Source organism: Megascapheus bottae, chromosome 6 (assembly GCF_031878675.1).
Source record: "Megascapheus bottae isolate mThoBot1 chromosome 6, mThoBot2.hap1, whole genome shotgun sequence".
NCBI classification, from domain to species: Eukaryota; Metazoa; Chordata; class Mammalia; order Rodentia; family Geomyidae; genus Megascapheus; species Megascapheus bottae.
This window is the reverse complement of record NC_143514.1, coordinates 54,609,113-54,628,252: the sequence shown is the minus strand read 5'-3', so window position 1 is coordinate 54,628,252 and position 19,140 is coordinate 54,609,113. Positions and strand designations below refer to the sequence as shown.

The 19,140-nt window shown below is 45.2% G+C and overlaps 1 protein-coding gene across 1 annotated transcript; it reads left to right on the top strand.

Moving 5' to 3' along the window:
* On the top strand, window positions 1-19,077 carry Rad54l (RAD54 like). The gene is made up of 18 exons (XM_090334931.1): window positions 1-107; window positions 207-293; window positions 1,139-1,258; window positions 2,699-2,759; window positions 3,392-3,527; window positions 4,173-4,242; window positions 4,343-4,631; window positions 5,277-5,401; window positions 8,869-9,019; window positions 10,483-10,609; window positions 12,158-12,232; window positions 12,372-12,502; window positions 13,022-13,132; window positions 13,703-13,826; window positions 14,145-14,223; window positions 14,519-14,698; window positions 18,576-18,739; window positions 18,831-19,077. The coding sequence occupies exons 1-18, from the start codon at window positions 105-107 to the stop codon at window positions 19,039-19,041; spliced, it is 2,244 nt and encodes a 747-aa protein (XP_090191057.1). The 5' UTR covers window positions 1-104; the 3' UTR covers window positions 19,042-19,077.
* Window positions 19,078-19,140: the final 63 nt, after the last annotated feature.

Here is a 19,140-nt window from a genome sequence, read left to right as displayed (position 1 = left end):
GCAGGTCCCGCCCTGTCAGGCCCTGCTCCCGCCTTCCCCGCTGCTGTGTGCGCCTTTCACGCTTGGCTGATGGGTACTTGACATCTTATGTTCCCGGGCCCAGGATGGTAAGAGTGGGTGAGACCGGGAGTAGCCCCGGGCCTATGGATGATGGAACCCGGCTGCAGGAATTCCGCGATACTCAGGCTCCACTTTCTTCTTTGCAGAGGAGGAGCTTAGCTCCTAGCCGACTGGCCAGGAGGAAACCGGACGGCAGGTCCTCTGATGATGAAGACTGGCATCCTGAAGTAGCGGTGAGGACCTGAGGCCGGAAGGAAGGGTGGATATAGAGTTATTGGGTAACAGCTCTTTGTTATGTTCAGTGTACCTTTACTCATTGGTTTATTTTTATATTCAGTCGGGGTCTCCCTGGATAACGCAGGCCAGCCTGGGCCTCCCCTGTGATGGAATTACAGGTGTACATGACTGATTAATTGGAGATAAGAGTCTCTTGGCTTTGTATTGCCCAGCCTGGCTTTGAACCACGACCCTCAGATCTCAGTCTCCTTGAGTAGCTAGGATTACAGGTGTGAGCTACTGTTCCCGGCTTAGTTTCTTTACTTAAATTTTATTGCAAAGGTGATGTACTGAGGGGTTATAGTTACATAAGTCAGGTAATGAGCACATTTCTTTGTGAACAGTATCACCCCCGTCTGGCCCCCCCCCCAGGTTGTATAATTAATTTCCAACATAGTGTCTAGTGAATTGGTTCGCCCTTTATCCTACTGTTTCTGTGCTTCCCCTAGTCCTCCTATAAACTTAAACACAAGACAGAGGGTACAGAAATAAAAACAGTGACAGGGCCCTAGAGTGTGGCTTAGTGGTAAAGTGCTCGCCTAGCATGCATGAAGCCCCGGGTTCAATTCCTTGGTCCCACATATTCAGAAAAACTGGAACTGGTTCTGTGGCTTAAGTGGTACAGCACTAGCCTTGAGAATGCTCAAAGACAGTGCCTAAGCCCTGAGTTCAAGCCCCAGGACTGGCAAAAAAAATAAATAGAGCCAGTAACTAACAGTAATAATCTAAAGGGGGAAAAAATAGCAGCAAGCCTCTGTGGTTTTCCAGATGTATTGTTGAAACGTACCCATTTTTCTCCTAGACTCCTAAGAAACGGAAATCCAGCAGTGAGGCCCAGATTCAAGAATGTTTCCTGTCCCCTTATCGGAAACCGTTAACTCAGCTAGCCAATCGACCACCCTATCTGGACAGCAGTCAGCATGTAAGTGAGAACCACGTGTAGGTCCTGTTCTCCTGCTTTGGTGGACTTCCTAGAGGCTCTATTTTCTCATAGTTACTAGCTCATTAACATCTGCTGTGATTGCTGGGAGATGTATCTCTCTTGTCTCTCCCCTGAAGCTCTCCCTTCTTTGTCTCTGTGTGGGTACCAGGTCTAAGAAAAATATGGTAGAGGAAAGAGGAGGCCACGGCAGGATGTTAGAACGAAGATCCTCATGCCAGCTCTGTCTGTCTCTGTTTTTGGCTTTATGGAGTGCTAGTGTTCCATAGTTTTCCTGTGTTTCCTCTAGTTACCATGATAGGTTCTGTGTGCTATATTATCTCCTACTCTTTTTTTTTTTTTCCTGTATGAGGGCTTGGTATTAGGGCCTTCAACTCATGGCTTGGTCTTTTCCCATATAACTGGTACTCTATTACTTGAACCATACCACTGACTCCGGTTCTGTGTGGCTTAACTGGAGATTCTACCCAGACTGGCTCCAAACCACAATTCTCAGATTTCAGCCTCCTGAACATCTTGGATTACAGGTTTGAGACACTGGTACCCAGTATACTCCAAAGATTTTCCACCAAATTTTCCTTTTTTTTTTCTTTTTTATGGCCAGTCCTGGGGCTTGAACTAAGGGCATGAGTACTGTCCTTGGGGGCTTTCTCAAGGCTAGAGCTCTACCACTTGGGCCACAGTACCATTTCCAGCTTTTTCTATGTATGTGGTACCAAGGAATTGAACCCGGGTCTTCGTGCATGCTAGGCAAGCACTCTATCACTAGGCCAACCCCCTGGCCTGTCCTTTTTTCTTTTTTTAGTTGGTTGTGGGGTTTGAACTCTTCAGCTCAAGGCTAGCTCTCTACTACTTAAGCCACAGCACCACTTCCAGTTTTCTGGTGGTTAATTGGAGATAAGAGTCTCATGAGGCCGGGAGTTTTGAGGTATGTTCAGGAGATGTAGTTCTACAGGGTGGTTGAACTCAGACATCAGCATTTCCTGTTAATACTGATTGAGTAGGTAAAAATGGCATCTTTGATTTTTTTTTTTTTAAATATTTGTGGGGCTTGAACTCAGGGCCTGAGCATTGTCGTTGGGTTTTCTCATGGCTAGAGCTCTCCCACTTGAGCCATAGCACCACTTCTGGCTTTTGCCAGAACCCAGGTCTTCGTACATGCTATGTAAGTACTCTACCAGTAGGCCAAACTCCCAGCCCTGGTCCTTGATTCTTAAGGTGTTGTAGGGAAAAGCTAGATGTCCTCATTGCCAAGGTCTTCATGAGCAAATGATTTCTAGGCCTTGTGATTGACTATGGCTGTGCACTTCTGAGCTTAGGTATTATAGAAGAAAGCTTGTATAAAACCTAATGTGGATGGATAAGAACATAGTTCTATAATATCTCTGATCAGTCCTGAATTCTGTTTCTTTTTCTTTTTAGGAAGCATTTATTCGCAGCATTTTGTCAAAGCCTTTCAAAGTTCCTATCCCAAATTATCAAGGTAAAATGGAAACTTCAGTTTTTGAATCAGTAATGTGAGTATGCCTGGATATAGACCTCTGCTTTTTATAAAGACAAGTTAGCTTGGAATTCAAGATCTCTGTCCAGTGTGGCTGTGCTGGAGGTGACCCTTCTGAGATGTAATATATATATATATATATTTTTTTTTTCTGTGTATGTGGTACTGAGGAATCGAACCCAGGGCTTCATGCATGCTAAGGTAAACACTCTACCACACGCTTCCAGCCCTATATTAATCTTAAGAGTTACCAAGACGCGGGTCTGGAGTTTGGTCTAGTGGTAGCGTGCTTGCCTTAGCATGCATGATGACCCAGGTTCAATTCCTCAGTACCACATACATAGAAAAAGCTGGAAGTGGTTCTGTGGCTCAAGTGGTAGAGCTCTAGCCTTGAGGAAAACCCAAGGACAGTGTTCAGGCCCTGAGTTCAATCCCCAGGACGAGGGTAGGTGTGGGGGAAGAGTTACCAAGACAAGCTATTCATTATGTTGGTGGAGTGTTCTAAGAGGGAAGGTCACATGGGAGCTCAGGGTATGTGAAGGATAGGCGTATGAACTTCCTGCTGGAGCTCCAAAAAACAGAGACTTCTTTGATAATTGGTTGCTGATTTCCAGGTCCCCTGGGTTCTCGAGCATTGGGCCTGAAAAGAGCTGGGGTCCGCCGGGCCCTCCATGACCCTCTGGAGGAAGGGGCCTTGGTTCTGTATGAGCCTCCCGCACTGAGTGCCCATGACCAGTTGAAGCTTGACAAGTATGTACACTGGATTTTTCCTGGGCTGCGCCTTAGAGAAATGAGGGTATTTGGTATTTGGTAGGATTTCTCTTTGGGTAGGTATAATAAGTTGCTGTGATATGAGCAAGAGTAGGTGGTTAGGAAGCGTATGTAGTAATGTCAAGTTTGTGGGTTTCCTAGCCCCCTCCTACTGTGCTCGTTTGGGTGGGGGAAATGGTTGAGGGGGAATCTGTCACCCTTACCTAATTCTTCTTTTTTGGGTCTGTTCTGGGGCTTGAACTTAGGGCCTGGGTGCTGTCCCTGACCTCTTTTTGCTCAAGGCTAGCTCTCTACCTCTTTAAGTCACAACACTGCTTCTGGTTTTCTAGTAATTAGTTGGAGATGTGTCTCGCAGATTTTCCTGTGTAGACTGTCTTTGAACTGCAAACTTCAGATCTTAGCATCTTGAGTAGCTAGGATTACAGGCATGAGCCACCAGCACCCAGAACCCTTACCTAATTCTTAGAACAGGGTCATGCTGTGGTTTGATTACTAGGCTAAGAAGATTCTGTTTGGGGGCAGCTACCTCTGTAAGCTCTGGATCAGCAAGACACTGCTTACTGAAGTTATAATCTCGCCCTATCTAAGTAATATGGGTTTTGTCCTTTTGCTGTGTTTTCTCAGGGAAAAACTCCCTGTCCATGTGGTTGTTGATCCTATTCTCAGTAAGGTTTTGCGACCGCATCAGAGAGAGGTGAGAGTCAGGGGAATGAGGTTGGCTTGGGCTAAGTGTGGGAACTGCCATTCTTGAGGCAGTGAAGGGCCAAAGTAGAGTGAATGCTGTTCCTCCGCAGGGAGTGAAGTTCCTGTGGGAGTGTGTCACCAGTCGGCGTATCCCTGGCAGTCATGGCTGCATCATGGCTGATGAGATGGGCCTGGGGAAGACGCTGCAGTGCATCACGTTGATGTGGACACTTCTGCGCCAGAGTCCAGATTGCAAGCCAGAAATTGACAAAGCAGTGGTGGTCTCACCCTCCAGCCTGGTGAAGAACTGGTACAATGAGGTTGGGAAATGGCTTGGAGGGAGGATCCAACCTCTGGCCATTGATGGAGGATCCAAAGATGAGATAGATCGAAAGCTGGGTATGTAACTTTAACAAAGATGGCTACACTTCCTCCTCTCCCCTCTCCCCCTCTCTCCTTTTCCCTTGCCCCTCCCCATTTCTAATTCTTCTTCTTCTGCCTCCTCCTCCTCTTCCTCTTCCTCTTCTCCTTCCCCTCCTCCTCCTTCTCCTTCTCCTTCTCCTCCTCCTCCTCCTCCTCCTCCTCTTCCTTCTCCTCCTTTTCCTTCTCCTCCTTCTCCTCCTTCTCCTCCTTCTCCTTCTTCTCCTCCTTCATCTCCTTCTGGGGGGGGGTGTAGGGGGATGGGTCATAGGGCTTGAATTCCGAATGGGTGCTGTCCCTAAGCTCTTCAGCTCAAGGCTACTGCCCTACCTTTCAGCCAAGCCCTACTTCTGGTTAATTGGAGATAAGATTCTCATGGACTTCAGTGCCTGGGCTGGCTTTGAACTGAGATCCTCAGATCTCATCCTTCTGAGTAGCTAGGATTAGTCATGAGCCACCTATCCCGGCTTTGGCCTGTTATTTATATTCTTAGTTAGTGTCAAGGTAATTCAGGAATAAAAGAAAATTCCCATTGAAAATATACTTTCAGACTATCTTAAAGAGTTGTCAAACTTTTTTTTTTTTTTGGTAAGTTGTTCTGACTTTGCCACTTTTCTTTTGTAGAAGGATTTATGAACCAGCGTGGAGCTAAAGTTCCTTCTCCCATCCTCATCATTTCCTATGAGACCTTTCGCCTTCACGTCGGAGTCCTTCAGAAAGGCAATGTTGGACTGGTCATATGTGATGAGGTACTTGGCTGAGCACAGGCTGTTAGATTTGTCAGTCATTGAGCATGACCATCACAGGGCTATGCTAGTCACTGGGCAATGTTGAAGGCAGAGCAGGCTGTCTTGGAGTATATAGTAAAGAGTACTTCCACAAAGTCTGCCAAAGAGAATTGAAAGTAGAACTCTGAGGAGAATGGGGTGCTGTGAGCCTAATGGTTTCATCCTTCTAGGTAGTATTCCCTAAACCAAAGAAGGAACTTGAAGGATGGGAGGGATTTGAATGTGTGAAGAGACATGGCACCTGTTTAGTCTGTGCCACTTACCAGTAGTATAATATTGGAAATAGGTTCTTTAACCACTTGAGCTTAAGCCTCTTATACATGAGGAAGTGAGTGATAATCCTTACCTCACAAGATTATTGTGGGGTTCAGTGAAGTAATTGGGGAAAGTTCTTATCCCAGTGCCTGATGTATCATAAGTCTTGGTAAGTTAGTGCTGGCTGGAGGTATTTGCTTGAACAAGAGCCCGTTACCTAGATGGTGGGGGTACCTTTGTAGATCCCAACTTTTGGGAGGCTCAGGTAGGAGAATTTTGGGTTCAGGCCAGCCTAGGCTACAAAGGGAGATCCAGTCTTAGAACAAAAGAAAAGCTACAAATTGTCCTTTGTTTTTCTTTCTGGGATGAAGGGAAAGGGTGGTATTTACATTAGGGCCTTTTCTGTTGTGTATGAATGATAGTATAGATACTAGTTACTTTAAAAGTAGTGAGTGAGGATGGCTGGGGAAAAGATAGGATCTTAGAGCCAGGTGGTGTTGGCTCATGCCTTGAATCCTAGCTACTGGGGATCTTTGATCTGAGATCACAGTTCAAAGCCAGCCTGGGCAGGAAAGTTGGTGAGACTTTTCTCCAGTTAACTAATAAAAAACTGGGAGTGGGGGGTCCAGGAGTTTGGCCTAGTGGTAGAGTGCTTGCCTAGCATGCACAAAGACCCAGGTTCGATTCCTCAGTATCATATACATAGAAAAAAGCCAGAAGTGGTGTTGTGGCCCAAGTGATAGAGCTCTAGCCTTGAGAAAGCTTAGCCCTGAGTTTAAGACTCAGATTTAGCACCCCCTTCTCTCCCCACCCTCCTCCGTAAAAAAGTCTCATGGTCTTTTCTACTTAGGCAAATTTTAACCATGATCCACAGATCTCAGCCTTTTGAGTAGCTAATATTCCAGCTGTCAGCCTCCAGAACCCTGTTTATGACAGCTTATTTCCTGGCCACATTTGATTTGCTGAAATGTAAGTTTGTGTTTTAAGTCTGTGAAGAGTGGTGGCACAAACTGTTTAGAACCATATTCACTGGTCAAAGCTATGGTTGGCTTACCCTTCCAGAAAGGCTCGTGGGGATAGTGTAGCTTCCTGGTTCATTCACAAAATTATTCCTCAAACACCTGCTAGGTGTCACACCCTCAGGGTTCTGTGGTTCTTTTCTTTCAAGGAACTTCCATTTAAAGGACCCAAAATTTTGATGACCACTAAAAGTTAAAATTCTGTATTTTGTTGATTAATCTTTAGTAGCAACCTTTAGATGAACTTCTATTTAGCTTCCATTCATCTACTATTCACTGAGCACTGAAATTATAAAGGACAGTCTAATATGGTCTCTGCTTTAATAAGTTCATATCAGGTAGGTGCTAGTGACTCACTCCTGTAATCCTATCTACTCAGGAGGTTGAGATTTGAGATTTGAGGATTGCGGTTCAAAGCCAGCCTGTGCAGGAAAGTCTGTAAGACTCTTTATTTCCAATTAACCACCAAAAAACTGAAAGTGGAGCTGTGGCTGTAAGTGGTAAAACTCTAGCCTTGAGCACAAAGAGCTTAAGGACAGTGCCCTGGGTCTGAGTTCAAGCCCCATAACAATAAAAAAAATTAAAACAACAACAACAACAAAAAAAACCCCAGTTCATACCTAGTTGAGGTAAAGCACAGTTGAAGATGATTAGTATGCATAGCAGTGGGTGAGAGGCAGAATAGAAAGGCAACCAGATTTCCAAGTCTACAGTTCAAATGATGAGTTCAAATGATGTCTCTGCTGACTCTCTACCAGTATGATTTTAGTTTCTTGTTTATCCCTCCCAGTCTCAGTTTCTCTATCTTTTAAATGAGCATTGTAATTCTCCATTTGTTGTGTGAATTTCATACAAGAGTCTGTAAGTAAAGTACTTATTATTATAGCACCTGCCACATTAAATGATTCACTAAGTAGCGGCATTATGCATCATATGTACATAGTACTGTAGGAGCACAGAGGTGAATGGCCAGCAGCCTAGGATCATTGAAGAAGGCTTTGCAGTGTGGGAGGGGGACACGTTTGAAGAATCTGCCTGTGAAAGAGGACACTAGGCAGAAGAATGGCCTGGAGTGCTCAGAGACAGGGCCCAGGCCCAGAGCACAAGCCCCATGACTGACAAAGAAAGAAAGGAAGAAAGAAAGGAAGGAAGGAAGGAAGAAATTGGTGAGAAAGTAATAGTTTACTGTGATCATCTGAACTTAGCAAGGATTTAGTTGACCTAATGAGATGGGGCGAGGTTATGAAGCGTCTGTGTTTAACTGCTTTGTCAAAGGCTGTCCTGGGGGAGCAAGGTTTATTTGTTTGTTCATAGTCTCACTGGTGGCTAGGTTTTGTGTGGCTTATCTAATACAGAGTTAGGCAGAACTGGATGTAGAAAGGACACAGGCCTGACTGTCCATGTATTTTTGTTGTTGTTTGTTTGTTTGTTTTTGCCAGTCCTGGGGCTTGAGCTCAGGGCCTAGCATTGTCCTTGGGCTTTCTCAAGGCTAGTGGTCTGTCATTTGAGCCACAGCACCACTTCCAGCTTTTTCTGTGTATGTGATACCAAGGAATTGAACTTTGGTCTTCGTGCATGCTAGGCAAACACTCTACCACTAGGCCAAATTCCTGGCCTTTCATGTAGTTTTTCTAGGAAAGAGGGGAGGAGATAGATTACCTGAACATTTTGAGAGAAGTCACAGAGAAATGTGAGCCAAAAGGGTATGGGGAGAAGAGGTAGTAGAGAAGAGAAGAGAGCGCTTTAGACACACTGGCTGTGTGGATTCTGGTGGACTGAGATGCCTAGCTAGTCTCATTTATACTGATGGCTTAGGAAAGGCCTGTGAATTTAAGAAGGTACCTGGGTCAGAAGGTGTTGGCTAGTAGAGAGGCGAAGACTCCTGAAAACCCAAATCTGTAACAGGCTAGGTGAGCTACTAAGGCTGTAGCAGTTGAGGAGAAAAAGAGTGCTTTATAGATACAGCACTGGTCTGGAAATTTAAGGTCTATCTTGTGACTCTGCTATTTCTCTTCAAGCAAATGGGTGAGTATGCTTCCCCCTCCCTGACTAGGTCCCAAGGCTTCAGGACCTGTAATGTTCTATCTATATCAGACCTTATGGCCACTTAAAGATGTCACATAATATCCTGAGTGAGATTTCATTCCCTTACAGGGACACAGGCTCAAGAACTCTGAGAATCAAACTTACCAGGCTTTGGATAGCTTGAATACTAGTAGGCGGGTGCTCATCTCTGGAACCCCTATCCAGAATGATTTGCTTGAATATTTCAGCTTGGTACATTTTGTAAATTCTGGCATCCTAGGTAAGAATCTAGTCTGCCTGCTTCCTGCTTGCCTGTCTGCTTGCCTACCTTCCCCTTCCTCTCTCTCCCTTTCTGTTTGTCTGTTCGCTTTATTTTATTTTTTGTTCGGACCTGAACCATGATCCTCAATCTCAGCCTCCTGAGTAGCAAGGATTATAGGCCTGAGGCACCATGCCCAGCAGGAGAGTTTTGAATTTGGGGTCACTTGGGCCACATAGGCATTATAGCAAGACTGTCTCAAAGCCATTAAAATCTAGCCTAACTTTATTTTATTTTGATCTTTTATTTTTTTATTTTTTACCAGTCCTGAGGTTTGAACCCAGGGTCTTGGAACTGTCATTGGGCACTAGAACTCTACCATTTGAGCCACACACCACTTCTGGCTTTTTCTAAGGAATTGAACCTAGAGCTTCCTGAAACTAGGCAAGTACTCTACCACTAGGCCACACTCCTGGCCCTCTAGTTTATTTTTCTGTGCTACCACTGGAACTTGAATCAAGACATTTTGCTCTCACTTGGCTTTTTTTTGGGGGGGGGTCAGGGTGGAGGTGGTGCAGCTTGAACTTTGGGCCTGGGCATTGTCCCTGAGCTCTTCAGCTCAAGGCTAGCACTCTGCCACTTGAGCCACAGCACCACTTCTGGTTTTTTGGAGGTTAATTGGAGATAAGAGACTTTTTGAGCCCGGGCTAGCTTTGAATCGAGATCCTCAGATCTCAGCCTCCTGAGTAGCTAGGATTACGGGGCGTGAGCCACTGGCACCTGGCTTGAACTCAGGGCCTGTGTGCTGACCTTGAGTTTTTTTTGTGGATCATGGGGGTTGAACTTGGCCTGAGCACTGTCCCTGAGCTCTTCAGCTCAAGGCTACCTACCTACCCTTGAGCCACAGCCCCACTTCCTATTTTTCTGAAGGTTAATTGGAGATAAGACCTTTGTAATGCCCAGGCTGGTTTTGAAATGCGATGCTTAGATCTCAAGCTTCCTGAGTAGCTAGGGTAACAGGCCTGCCTGCGTGCGTGCGTGACCTCACTGAGCAAGCTTCATTTATCTTTTTTGCTTACAGCAGATGCTCTAATTTTGGAGACAAGATCTCACTGTGTGGCTCAGGCTGTCCTTCAACACATGATTCAGTCATCTGAGCCATTTGAGTGCTCTGATCAGAGGCATATGCCACCAGGTCCATGACCACCAGCATTTTTTATCTTTTTGATTGGATTATTTGCTTCATTTATATTTCTTGTTATTGTTTTTATATTTTGGCTTTAATCTACGTTTCACTATATTGCCTTTCAAACTTTCACTACTTTGACATGTTTCTGATCCTTTACACAGAATTACCTGTATTTTGTTCAGCTTTATAGTTTTGGGGAGAAAAGTTTGTCTGTGACAAGATGGTCTATATTACTAGCAGTGGGAAAATCCTTCCTTTTCACATGCTTTAATGTCCTGTTCTGTGCTGTGTTCAGGGACTGCCCATGAGTTCAAGAAGCACTTCGAGTTGCCAATACTGAAGAGTCGAGATGCAGCTGCCAGTGAGGCAGACAGGCAGCTGGGAGAGGAGCGGCTTCGGGAGCTTATTGGCATTGTGAATAGGTAATAGCCCTGAGTAAAATCATTTGAATTGCCTCATGTGAGACCAGCCCTTTCAGGGATGAATCTGTCTTGAATCTTCCAAGACTGGAGTTCTAGGGGAAGGAAGAAGTCTTGGAGGCAAAGTCCCCACTTTCTGACGTGGGCCCTGTGTTTTGGTTTTAGTCTGTTTACCAATCTGCTGAAGAACCTCCTGTCTGGTGAGTTAGATTGTCCCAGTAAATATTCGATGGAACATTATTCGAGTCCTGCTGCCCTTCCCAACTTCTTAGCTCTATCATCGTCCTCCTCCTAATTTTAGATGGCAAGAAGGGATTTAGTGTGTTCTTAGAAATTACTTTATCGGGTCCTCCATATCTTTCCTGCCCACCTAGGAGGTCAGGGTTTACTATCATTGAGCCTGGTTGCCCTGTGGTGGCAGGGATCTGTGGAACGTTCCTCAGGACCTAGTACTTTTTTATTTTGGGGGGCTTGAATTCTGGACCTGGACGCTGTTCCTGAGCTCTTCAGCTCAAGGCTAGTCTACCACCTGAGCCACTAAATTGGAGATAATAGTCTCACTGATTTTTGTGCTTGGGATGGCTTTGAAATGTGATCCTCTGATCTCAGCTTCCTGAGTAGCTAGGTTATAGAGGTGAGCCACTGCTCCTGGCCTAGGACGTAGTACTTTGTAGAGTACTTTTCTGAGCTTCAGGTTCACTGGAACATCTCAGCCTTCTCTTGAAGACTGCTAGCCTGTTGAAGGGAGAGAAAAGTTGTCAATCTAAACTAGATTGTTTGGAAGGTCTTCATTCCCATAATTAAAATCCTGATGAAGATACTTTTGCCATAGGGATGAGGGGTCTCTGACATTTTGTTGTGTTGTGTTGTGTTGAATTTTATTTCATTTTATTTTTATGTCAGTGGTGTGTCTTAAACTCAGGGCCTGGACAATGTCCCTGAGCCTTTTCACTTAAGGCTGAAGCTCTGCCACTTGAGCCACATCTCCACTTCCAACTTTTTGTTGGTTAATTAGAGATAAGAATCTCAGACTTTCCTGTCTGGGCTGACTTTGAAATAGAATCCTTAAATCTCAGCTTTCTGAGTCACTAGGATTGCAGGTGTGAGCCACTGATGCCCAACTCAAGGGTCTCTGGCCTTTTACTAACAAGCCAATCTCTTCTCTCTTCTCTTCTCTTCTCTTCTCTTCTCTTCTCTTCTCTTCTCTTCTCTTCCTCCCTCCCTCCTTCCCCCCCCCCCCCCCCTTTTTAAACTGCTTTTGAGCTTGAACTCTGGGCCTGGGTGCTGCCCCTGAGCTTCTTTTACTCAAGGCCTAGTGTTCTGTCACTTAATCTACAGCACCACTTCTGGCTTTTTCTGAGTGGTTCATTGGAGATAAGAGTCTCATGGACTTTCCTGACTGGGCTGGCTTTGAATTGCAATCCTCAGATCTCAGCCTCCTGAGTAACGAGATGAGCCAATCATAAGTCCTTTCAATTATAGTTTATTTGTTTTTTTCCCCCCAATAGGAAGGACAGCAGTTTTACTAGCCTTTTGTTCCATTTTCTCTAGGTGTCTCATACGGAGGACATCTGATATACTTTCTAAATATCTGCCAGTGAAGATTGAACAAGTGGTTTGTTGCAGGTACAGAGCTCAACTGAAGGGTGTGTAGTAAGTAGAGAGAAGTTTAGTTCCTGAAGCATAGCTGTATTTCAAGATATTCTCGGTGGAAAAAGAAGTATGGTCCAGCTTTCTCATTGACCCAGCTGCCTTTTGTTTTCAGATTGACACCCCTTCAAGCTGAATTATACAAGAGATTTTTGAGACAAGCTAAGCCGGCAGAAGAACTGCATGAGGGCAAGATGAATGTATCTTCACTTTCTTCCATTACCTCATTGAAGAAGCTTTGTAATCGTGAGTTGGACCCATATCCTGGTATCCTCCAGGAGAGTGAACAAGGGAGGGTAGGGTTCTCTGGATAGTTCAGTGACCTTCATTTGAATGTGGCTAGAGATTCATGAAGACCACATGTAATTCCAGCTCTCACCAAGGCAGGAATTCTGCATTTAGACTATAAATTAGATACTTGGCTTTGGAAAATTTGTCTTGTCCTCTCCTCAGCCTATTCTTGATGCTTAGACTATATAGGGACTGTGAATGTAATTCCTTGCATTGCTCACCTGCTTATATTGTTGGGCAGGAGGGAACGTCCCAAACATTGACTCTGGTATAGCTTCCTTGTTGGGAGAACAAGATTGTCCATTCATGTTCCCAGAAGGACTTGGTTGCATTGTTTTGGAACTCTGGAGGGAGGAAGCCAAGTGAGTCTGGTGCTGAGGAATGCTTTCTGAGCCAGGCGTCTGGAGATAGTTCTAGTGAGCATTGAAGGGTCAACTTCAGAAGTAAACTAATGTTTGCTGTTTTTCCCCCCAGACCCAGCTCTAATCTATGACAAGTGTGTGGCAGAGGAGGATGGCTTTGAGGGTGCATTGGACATCTTCCCCCCTGGTTATAGCTCTAAGGCTGTAGAGCCACAGCTGTCAGGTGAGTCCTCCCCACCAGTATTAGGTGTCCTCTAAAGGAACAATGAGAGGAGGGTATGAAATGACATTTTTGTGTGCTAAAGCTACTCTGTATCAAGACAATTTGCTAGATGTTGATGGCATAATCTTAGCTATTCAGGAGGTGGTTTAAAACCCACCTAAGAGCCCATGAAACTCCTGTTTCCAGTTAATTAGCAAAAAGCATGGCTGGGGGCTGGTAGTTTGGCCTAGTGGTAGAATGCTTGCTTAGCATGCATGGAGACCCGGGGTTTAATTCCTTGGTACCATAAACACAGAAAAAGCCAGAAAGTGGTACTATGGCTCACGAAGGTACTAGGGCGCTAGCCTTGACCCTAAGGACAGTGCTCAGGCCCTGAGTTCAAGCCCCAGGGCTGTCAAAAAAAAAAAAGGACTGGAGGTATGGCTCAAGTGGTAGAGTCCCAGTTGTGGGCAAGAAAGCCAAGTGAGAGCACAAAGCACTGTGCTCAAACCCATGAAATGGAAATAGCAAAGAGCCCCAAAACAACAGCAACAAAACCACAAAGAGACTGGTGACGGCTGTTCTTCCCAGGTAAGATGCTCGTTCTGGATTACATTCTGGCAGTGACCCGAAGCTGCGGCAGTGACAAAGTAGTGCTGGTGTCTAATTATACCCAGACATTGGATCTCTTTGAGAAGCTCTGCCGGGTCCGAAGGTAAGGAAGAGCCTAACCCTGCCAGCAAAGGGATGTGCCTCCAGTAGTACTGTAGGAAGATTAGCTATTCTGCTTGCCAAGCTATGGATACATGAAAGACTTTTGTGAAGAGGCCTCTTTCCTTATTGCTGTCATTGTCCTAGATCCGTCTTTAAGCATGGTGCCTCCTAGTCCTTCAGGTACTCTCACAGGACAGAGTTCTGGACCTTAGCTCCTGGATCTTTCCTTAGGGCTCAGGCATTATCTATCTGGTTCCTTCAATAGACTTGACTCCAGCTGGTCCTTTCTTCTTGGATCTTGATCTTTTGTCTTCTTCAGGTATCTGTATGTCCGCCTGGATGGCACAATGTCCATTAAGAAGCGAGCTAAAGTTGTGGAGCGCTTCAACAGTCCATCGGTAAATATATATCCTGGCCCCCCCACCACAAGTAGAGTCACATCAGCATTAAGGATCGGCAGACTCTGTGAGGGGACTCTGCTTCAGTTTTATTTTTTGGGTGTGATGTGGTGAGGTAGGCTGGTTGATGATGGTTGTGGGAATTTGGCAATTTGGCGTGTAGTTAGACAAACCATGGTCCTCACAATTGGTCTGAGTGTGGTATAGTAGGATGAGAAAGGAGGTGGCTAAGTTGAGCAAGAGCCAGTTTGGGCTGTAACATAGGTTCTTTTTCTTCTCCTTCCTTTCTTTCCAGAGCCCTGATTTTGTATTCATGCTAAGCAGCAAAGCTGGAGGCTGTGGCCTTAATCTCATCGGGGCTAACCGGCTGGTCATGTTTGACCCTGACTGGAACCCAGCTAATGATGAACAGGCCATGGCCAGGGTTTGGCGTGATGGTCAAAAGAAGACTTGCTATATTTACCGCCTACTGAGTGTAAGGATGGTGAAGTGGTCAAATGGAATGGGTCTCTTCTGGACTACCTTGAACTATTTTTCACTATTTCCTTTGAGCTTATCTGCTTTTATCAGTGACCACACTGTGGGCCTATTCTTGAGCTGTTTCTCCTGTTCTCCCTGCTCCCTCCACCAGATTCTTCCAAATGCTCTTATTGTGCTGTCTAAATGCTTGTTCAAATTCTTTTCACTTTGTACCTACTTTCCTTTTGTATCCAATTTCTGCTGTACATTTCTCACATCCATGTCCTGTGGAACTAAGAAATGGAAGTGGCATGCTTGAGACCATGTATTGTGTGTGTGTGTGTGTGTGTGTGTGTGTGTGTGTGTGTGTGTGTGTGTGTGTGTGTGTGTGTGTGATTTTGTAGCTGCTGTCTTCTTTCATTTCTTTTTTTTTTTTTTTTCTATTTTTTTAAAATGTCTATTGTGGGGCTTGAACTTAGGGCCTGGGCACTATTCCTGAGCTTTTTTGTTCAAACCTAGCACTCTGGGTCAGGAGTGTGGCCTAGTGGTAGAATGCTTGCCTAACATGCATGAAACCCTGGGTTCAATTTCTGTTATTTTTTATTTTTATTTTTTTATTTTTGTGGGTTATGGGGCTTGAACTAGGCTGGGTGCTGTCCCTGAGCTCTTCAGCTCAATAGTACCACTCTATCCTTGAGCCAAGCCCCACTTCCCTTTTCTAGAGGTTAATTGGAGATAAGAGTCTCAGGTCCTTTTTGTGCCTGGCTGGCTTTGAACCTTGATCCTCAGATCTCAGCCTGCTGAGTAGCTAGGATTGCAGGCATGAGCCACCGCTCCCGGTCCTGGGTTCAATTTCTTGGTACCACATATGGAGAAGTGGTGCTGTGCTCATGCTAGCCTTGAGAAAGCCCAACAACAATGCCCAGGCACTGGGTGTGGCCAAAAAAAAAAAAAAAAAAAAGCGAGCACTCTACTGCTTTGAGCTGTCTGGTAAGTTAAGTGGAGACAAAAATTCTCATGAACTTTTCTGCCCAACCTGGGTTTGAACCATGATCCTCAGATCTCAACTTTCTGAGTAGCTAGGATTATAGGCATGAGCCACCGGTGCTCAGCTTTTTTTTTCTCTTTAAAGCTGATAGCAAAGCTTGAACTCAAGGACTCTCATGTCCTCGCTCAGTTTTTTCACTCATGACTATTCCTTTACCACGTGGAGCCACATTGCCAGTTTGGGAGTTTTGCTGGTTAATTGGAGATGGAGTCTCAGACATTGTGCTTAGCTTGGCTTTGAACTATAGTCTTCATAGCCAATGAGTTGGGCAGTAACTGTTTTCATTTCTTTCCCAAATCTGTGAATGGAATTGATGGAGGCCTATGCCATTTTTCTAACACTTGTAACTTTCATGCTAATGACCTAACTTCTCCTCATCCAATTTTTACTCTGAAAGCTATGCTGTGGAACTTATTGGTCTACCAAACTTAAACTATTATTCTATTTCTATAGGATAATACCCCTGATTTTCCTTTCCTATCTCAGAGGATGAGAAATCTGTTTTTCTCTGAGGCTTATTCTTCTAGGTCTCTCAATCCCTTCCCATTTTTTGGTTTTTTTTTTGTGGGGGTAAGGGTGTCAGTCATGGAGCTTGAACTCAGGGCCTGGGTGGGCGTTGTTCCTGAGCTTTTCACTCAAGGCTAGTGCTCTACCATTTTGAGCCACAGCTCCACCTCTGGTTTTCTGGTGGCTAATTGGATATGAGCCTCATGAATTTTACTGCCTGGGCTGGCTCTGAACTACAGTCTTCAGTTCTCAGTCTCTTGAGTAGCTAGAATTATAGGCATGAGCCACCAGGGCCTGGCCCATCTTTTGTTTTAGCTGATCAACTTCTCATTTGTTCAAGTTGCTCCCATCTTAAAAATAAAAGAATTATTTTGTTCTTTTGGTAGTATTAGAGTTTGAAGTTATGGCCTATGCTTGCTAGGCAGGCATTCTGCCATGAAGCCACACATAATCAAAAACAAAACAAATTTTCAACTCTTCATTCTATTGCTTTCTTTTGTGTGTGTGTGTGTGTGTGTGTGTATTGCCAGTTTTGGGGCTCTAACTCAGAGCCTAGGCACTGTCCTTGGATACTTTTTGCTCAAGGCTAGTTCCTTGCCACCTGAGGCACAGGTCTACTTCTGGCTTTTTCTGAGTATGTGGTACCAAGGAATCAGACCCATGGTGTTGTGCTTGCTAGGCAAGGACTCTACCACTAGGCTATGTTCCTGGCTCCTGATATGTCCTTAATGTAACTCTCTTCTCCATCTCCTAAGGTCACAGTCATATTTCATTTGACTATTATAAGCAGCTACTTAATTCTATATCTTTTTTTTTTTTTTTTGCCAGTTCTGGGGCTTGAACTCAGGGCCTCAGCACTGTTCTTGTTTTCCCTCAAGGCTAGCACTCTACCACTTCCAGCTTTTGTGTGTGTGTGGGGGGGGTCATGGGGCTTGAACTCAGCCTGGGAGCTTTCCCTGACTCTTCGCTCAAGGATACTGCCCTACCTCTGGGCCTGGGCATTGTTCTTGAGCTCTTCAGCTCAAGGCTCTACCACCCTACCCTTGAGCCAACCCCCACTTACTGTTTTCTAGGTATTAATTGGAGAGAAGAGTCTCAGAAACTTTTGTGCCTGGGCTGGCTATGAACCTTGATCCTCAGATCTCAGTATTCCTCTATTCTTTAGTTAGCTTGAACTTCATTTCTTATTTCTTGGGGTGCATGTGGGGGGAATGATATTTCATTATGTTGTCCAGGTTGGCCTCAAGTTCCACGCGTGCACACGCACATGTGTGTGTGCTTGTGCATGTTCACGCCAGAGCCGGTTCTGGGGCTTGAACTTGGCCTTGGAGCTATCCTTAAGCTTCTTTTTCTCAAGGCTAATGCTCTACTACTTGAGCCACAGGGCCACTTCTGGCTTTTTCTGTGGATGTGGTACCCGAGGAATTGAACCCAGGGCTTCTTGCATGCTAAGGCAAGCACTCTACCACTAAGCCACACTAGCTCCCTGTTCTGAGCCCTACCCCTGGACCTGGATGTTGGTCCCTGAGCTCTTGATAAGATTCTCATGTTCTTGTTCTTTAGTACCCAGGCTGGCTTTGAACTGTGATCCTCAGATCTCAGCCTCCTGAGTAGCTAGGATTATAGGCGTGAGCCACCACCCAGCTCTCTTCTGGCTTTTTCTATGTATGTGGCACTGAGGAATTGAACCCTGGACTTGGTGCCTGCTAGGCAAGCACGCACTCTACCTCTGGACCAAACTCCCAGCCCTGCTCTGAAATTCTTGATCTCAAGCAAGTCTCAATTGTTTCATCCTCCTGAATAATTTAACTTTTCATAGTCCTCAAAAATAAACTTGACTTTTGTTCCTATGCTGGGAATGCTTTTAAGAATGAGCTCACGAATAATTTACTTTTAGGCTTTCACCACTATTCTACTCTAAATTCTGTTTGTGGGCTCCTAGATATCCTGTGCAAAATTTTCTCATTGTTTCTTTTATTTTGCGTATATATCTATTTTCCACTCGTATGTGACTTCAAGGATGAGGGGTCATATTTGATTTTTCCTTGCATCCTAATGCATCAAGTAGATAATCAAATGATTATTAAGGGAAGAAGATTTAGACTTGGTAAGAGGGTCTGAAGATATTGATGACAACCTCAGTTCATCTTAAGAGAGTAAGCCAGGTCTTGAGATTCTTCACTGGTAAATAGCCTAGGTGGGCAGACATGCCCGTCATGTTTCTAGGATCCAGATGGGGAATGGGCCTTAGCTGTGTGGTTGTAGTCAACTCCTGGGTTACCCTAGACTGCCTGTATGGGGATTATGAATGCTAGATCCCTCTACCCAACTCCCCTAGGCAGGAACAATTGAGGAGAAGATCCTCCAACGGCAGAGTCACAAGAAGGCACTGAGCAGCTGTGTGGTGGATGAAGAACAGGATGTAGAGCGCCACTTCTCTCTGGGTGAATTGAAGGAGCTGTTTACTCTGGATGAGGCCAGCCTCAGTGACACACATGACAGGTGGGGAGTGCCATGCCATTCATTATCTTTGAGCTACTTGGCACAATGCTGAAATGGGATCAGTAGTGACCAATCTGTCCTCTAACTCCAGGCTGCACTGCCGACGATGTGTCAACAACCGCCAGGTCTGGCCACCCCCTGATGGTTCTGACTGCACTTCAGACCTGGCTCAGTGGAACCATAGTACAGACAAGCGGGGGCTCCAGGACGAGGTACTCAAGGCTGCCTGGGATGCTGCCTCCACTGCCATCACTTTTGTCTTTCACCAGCGATCTCATGAGGAGCAGCGGGGCCTCCACTGATAACCAGCGGGTCTCTGGTGTCGCTTGTTAGAAGATGGATACAGTGAAAAGGGGCTTTCAACCCTACACAGCCCTGCTGGATTTTGTTCTCTGGGAGAA

Excerpts from the sequence above, each read along its gene's own strand:
- Rad54l (XM_090334931.1), top strand. Across the intron at positions 5,402-8,868 it reads GACTGGTCATATGTGATGAG|GGACACAGGCTCAAGAACTC; the intron begins GTACTTGGCTGA and ends ATTCCCTTACAG. Across the intron at positions 14,699-18,575 it reads ATATTTACCGCCTACTGAGT|GCAGGAACAATTGAGGAGAA; the intron begins GTAAGGATGGTG and ends CAACTCCCCTAG.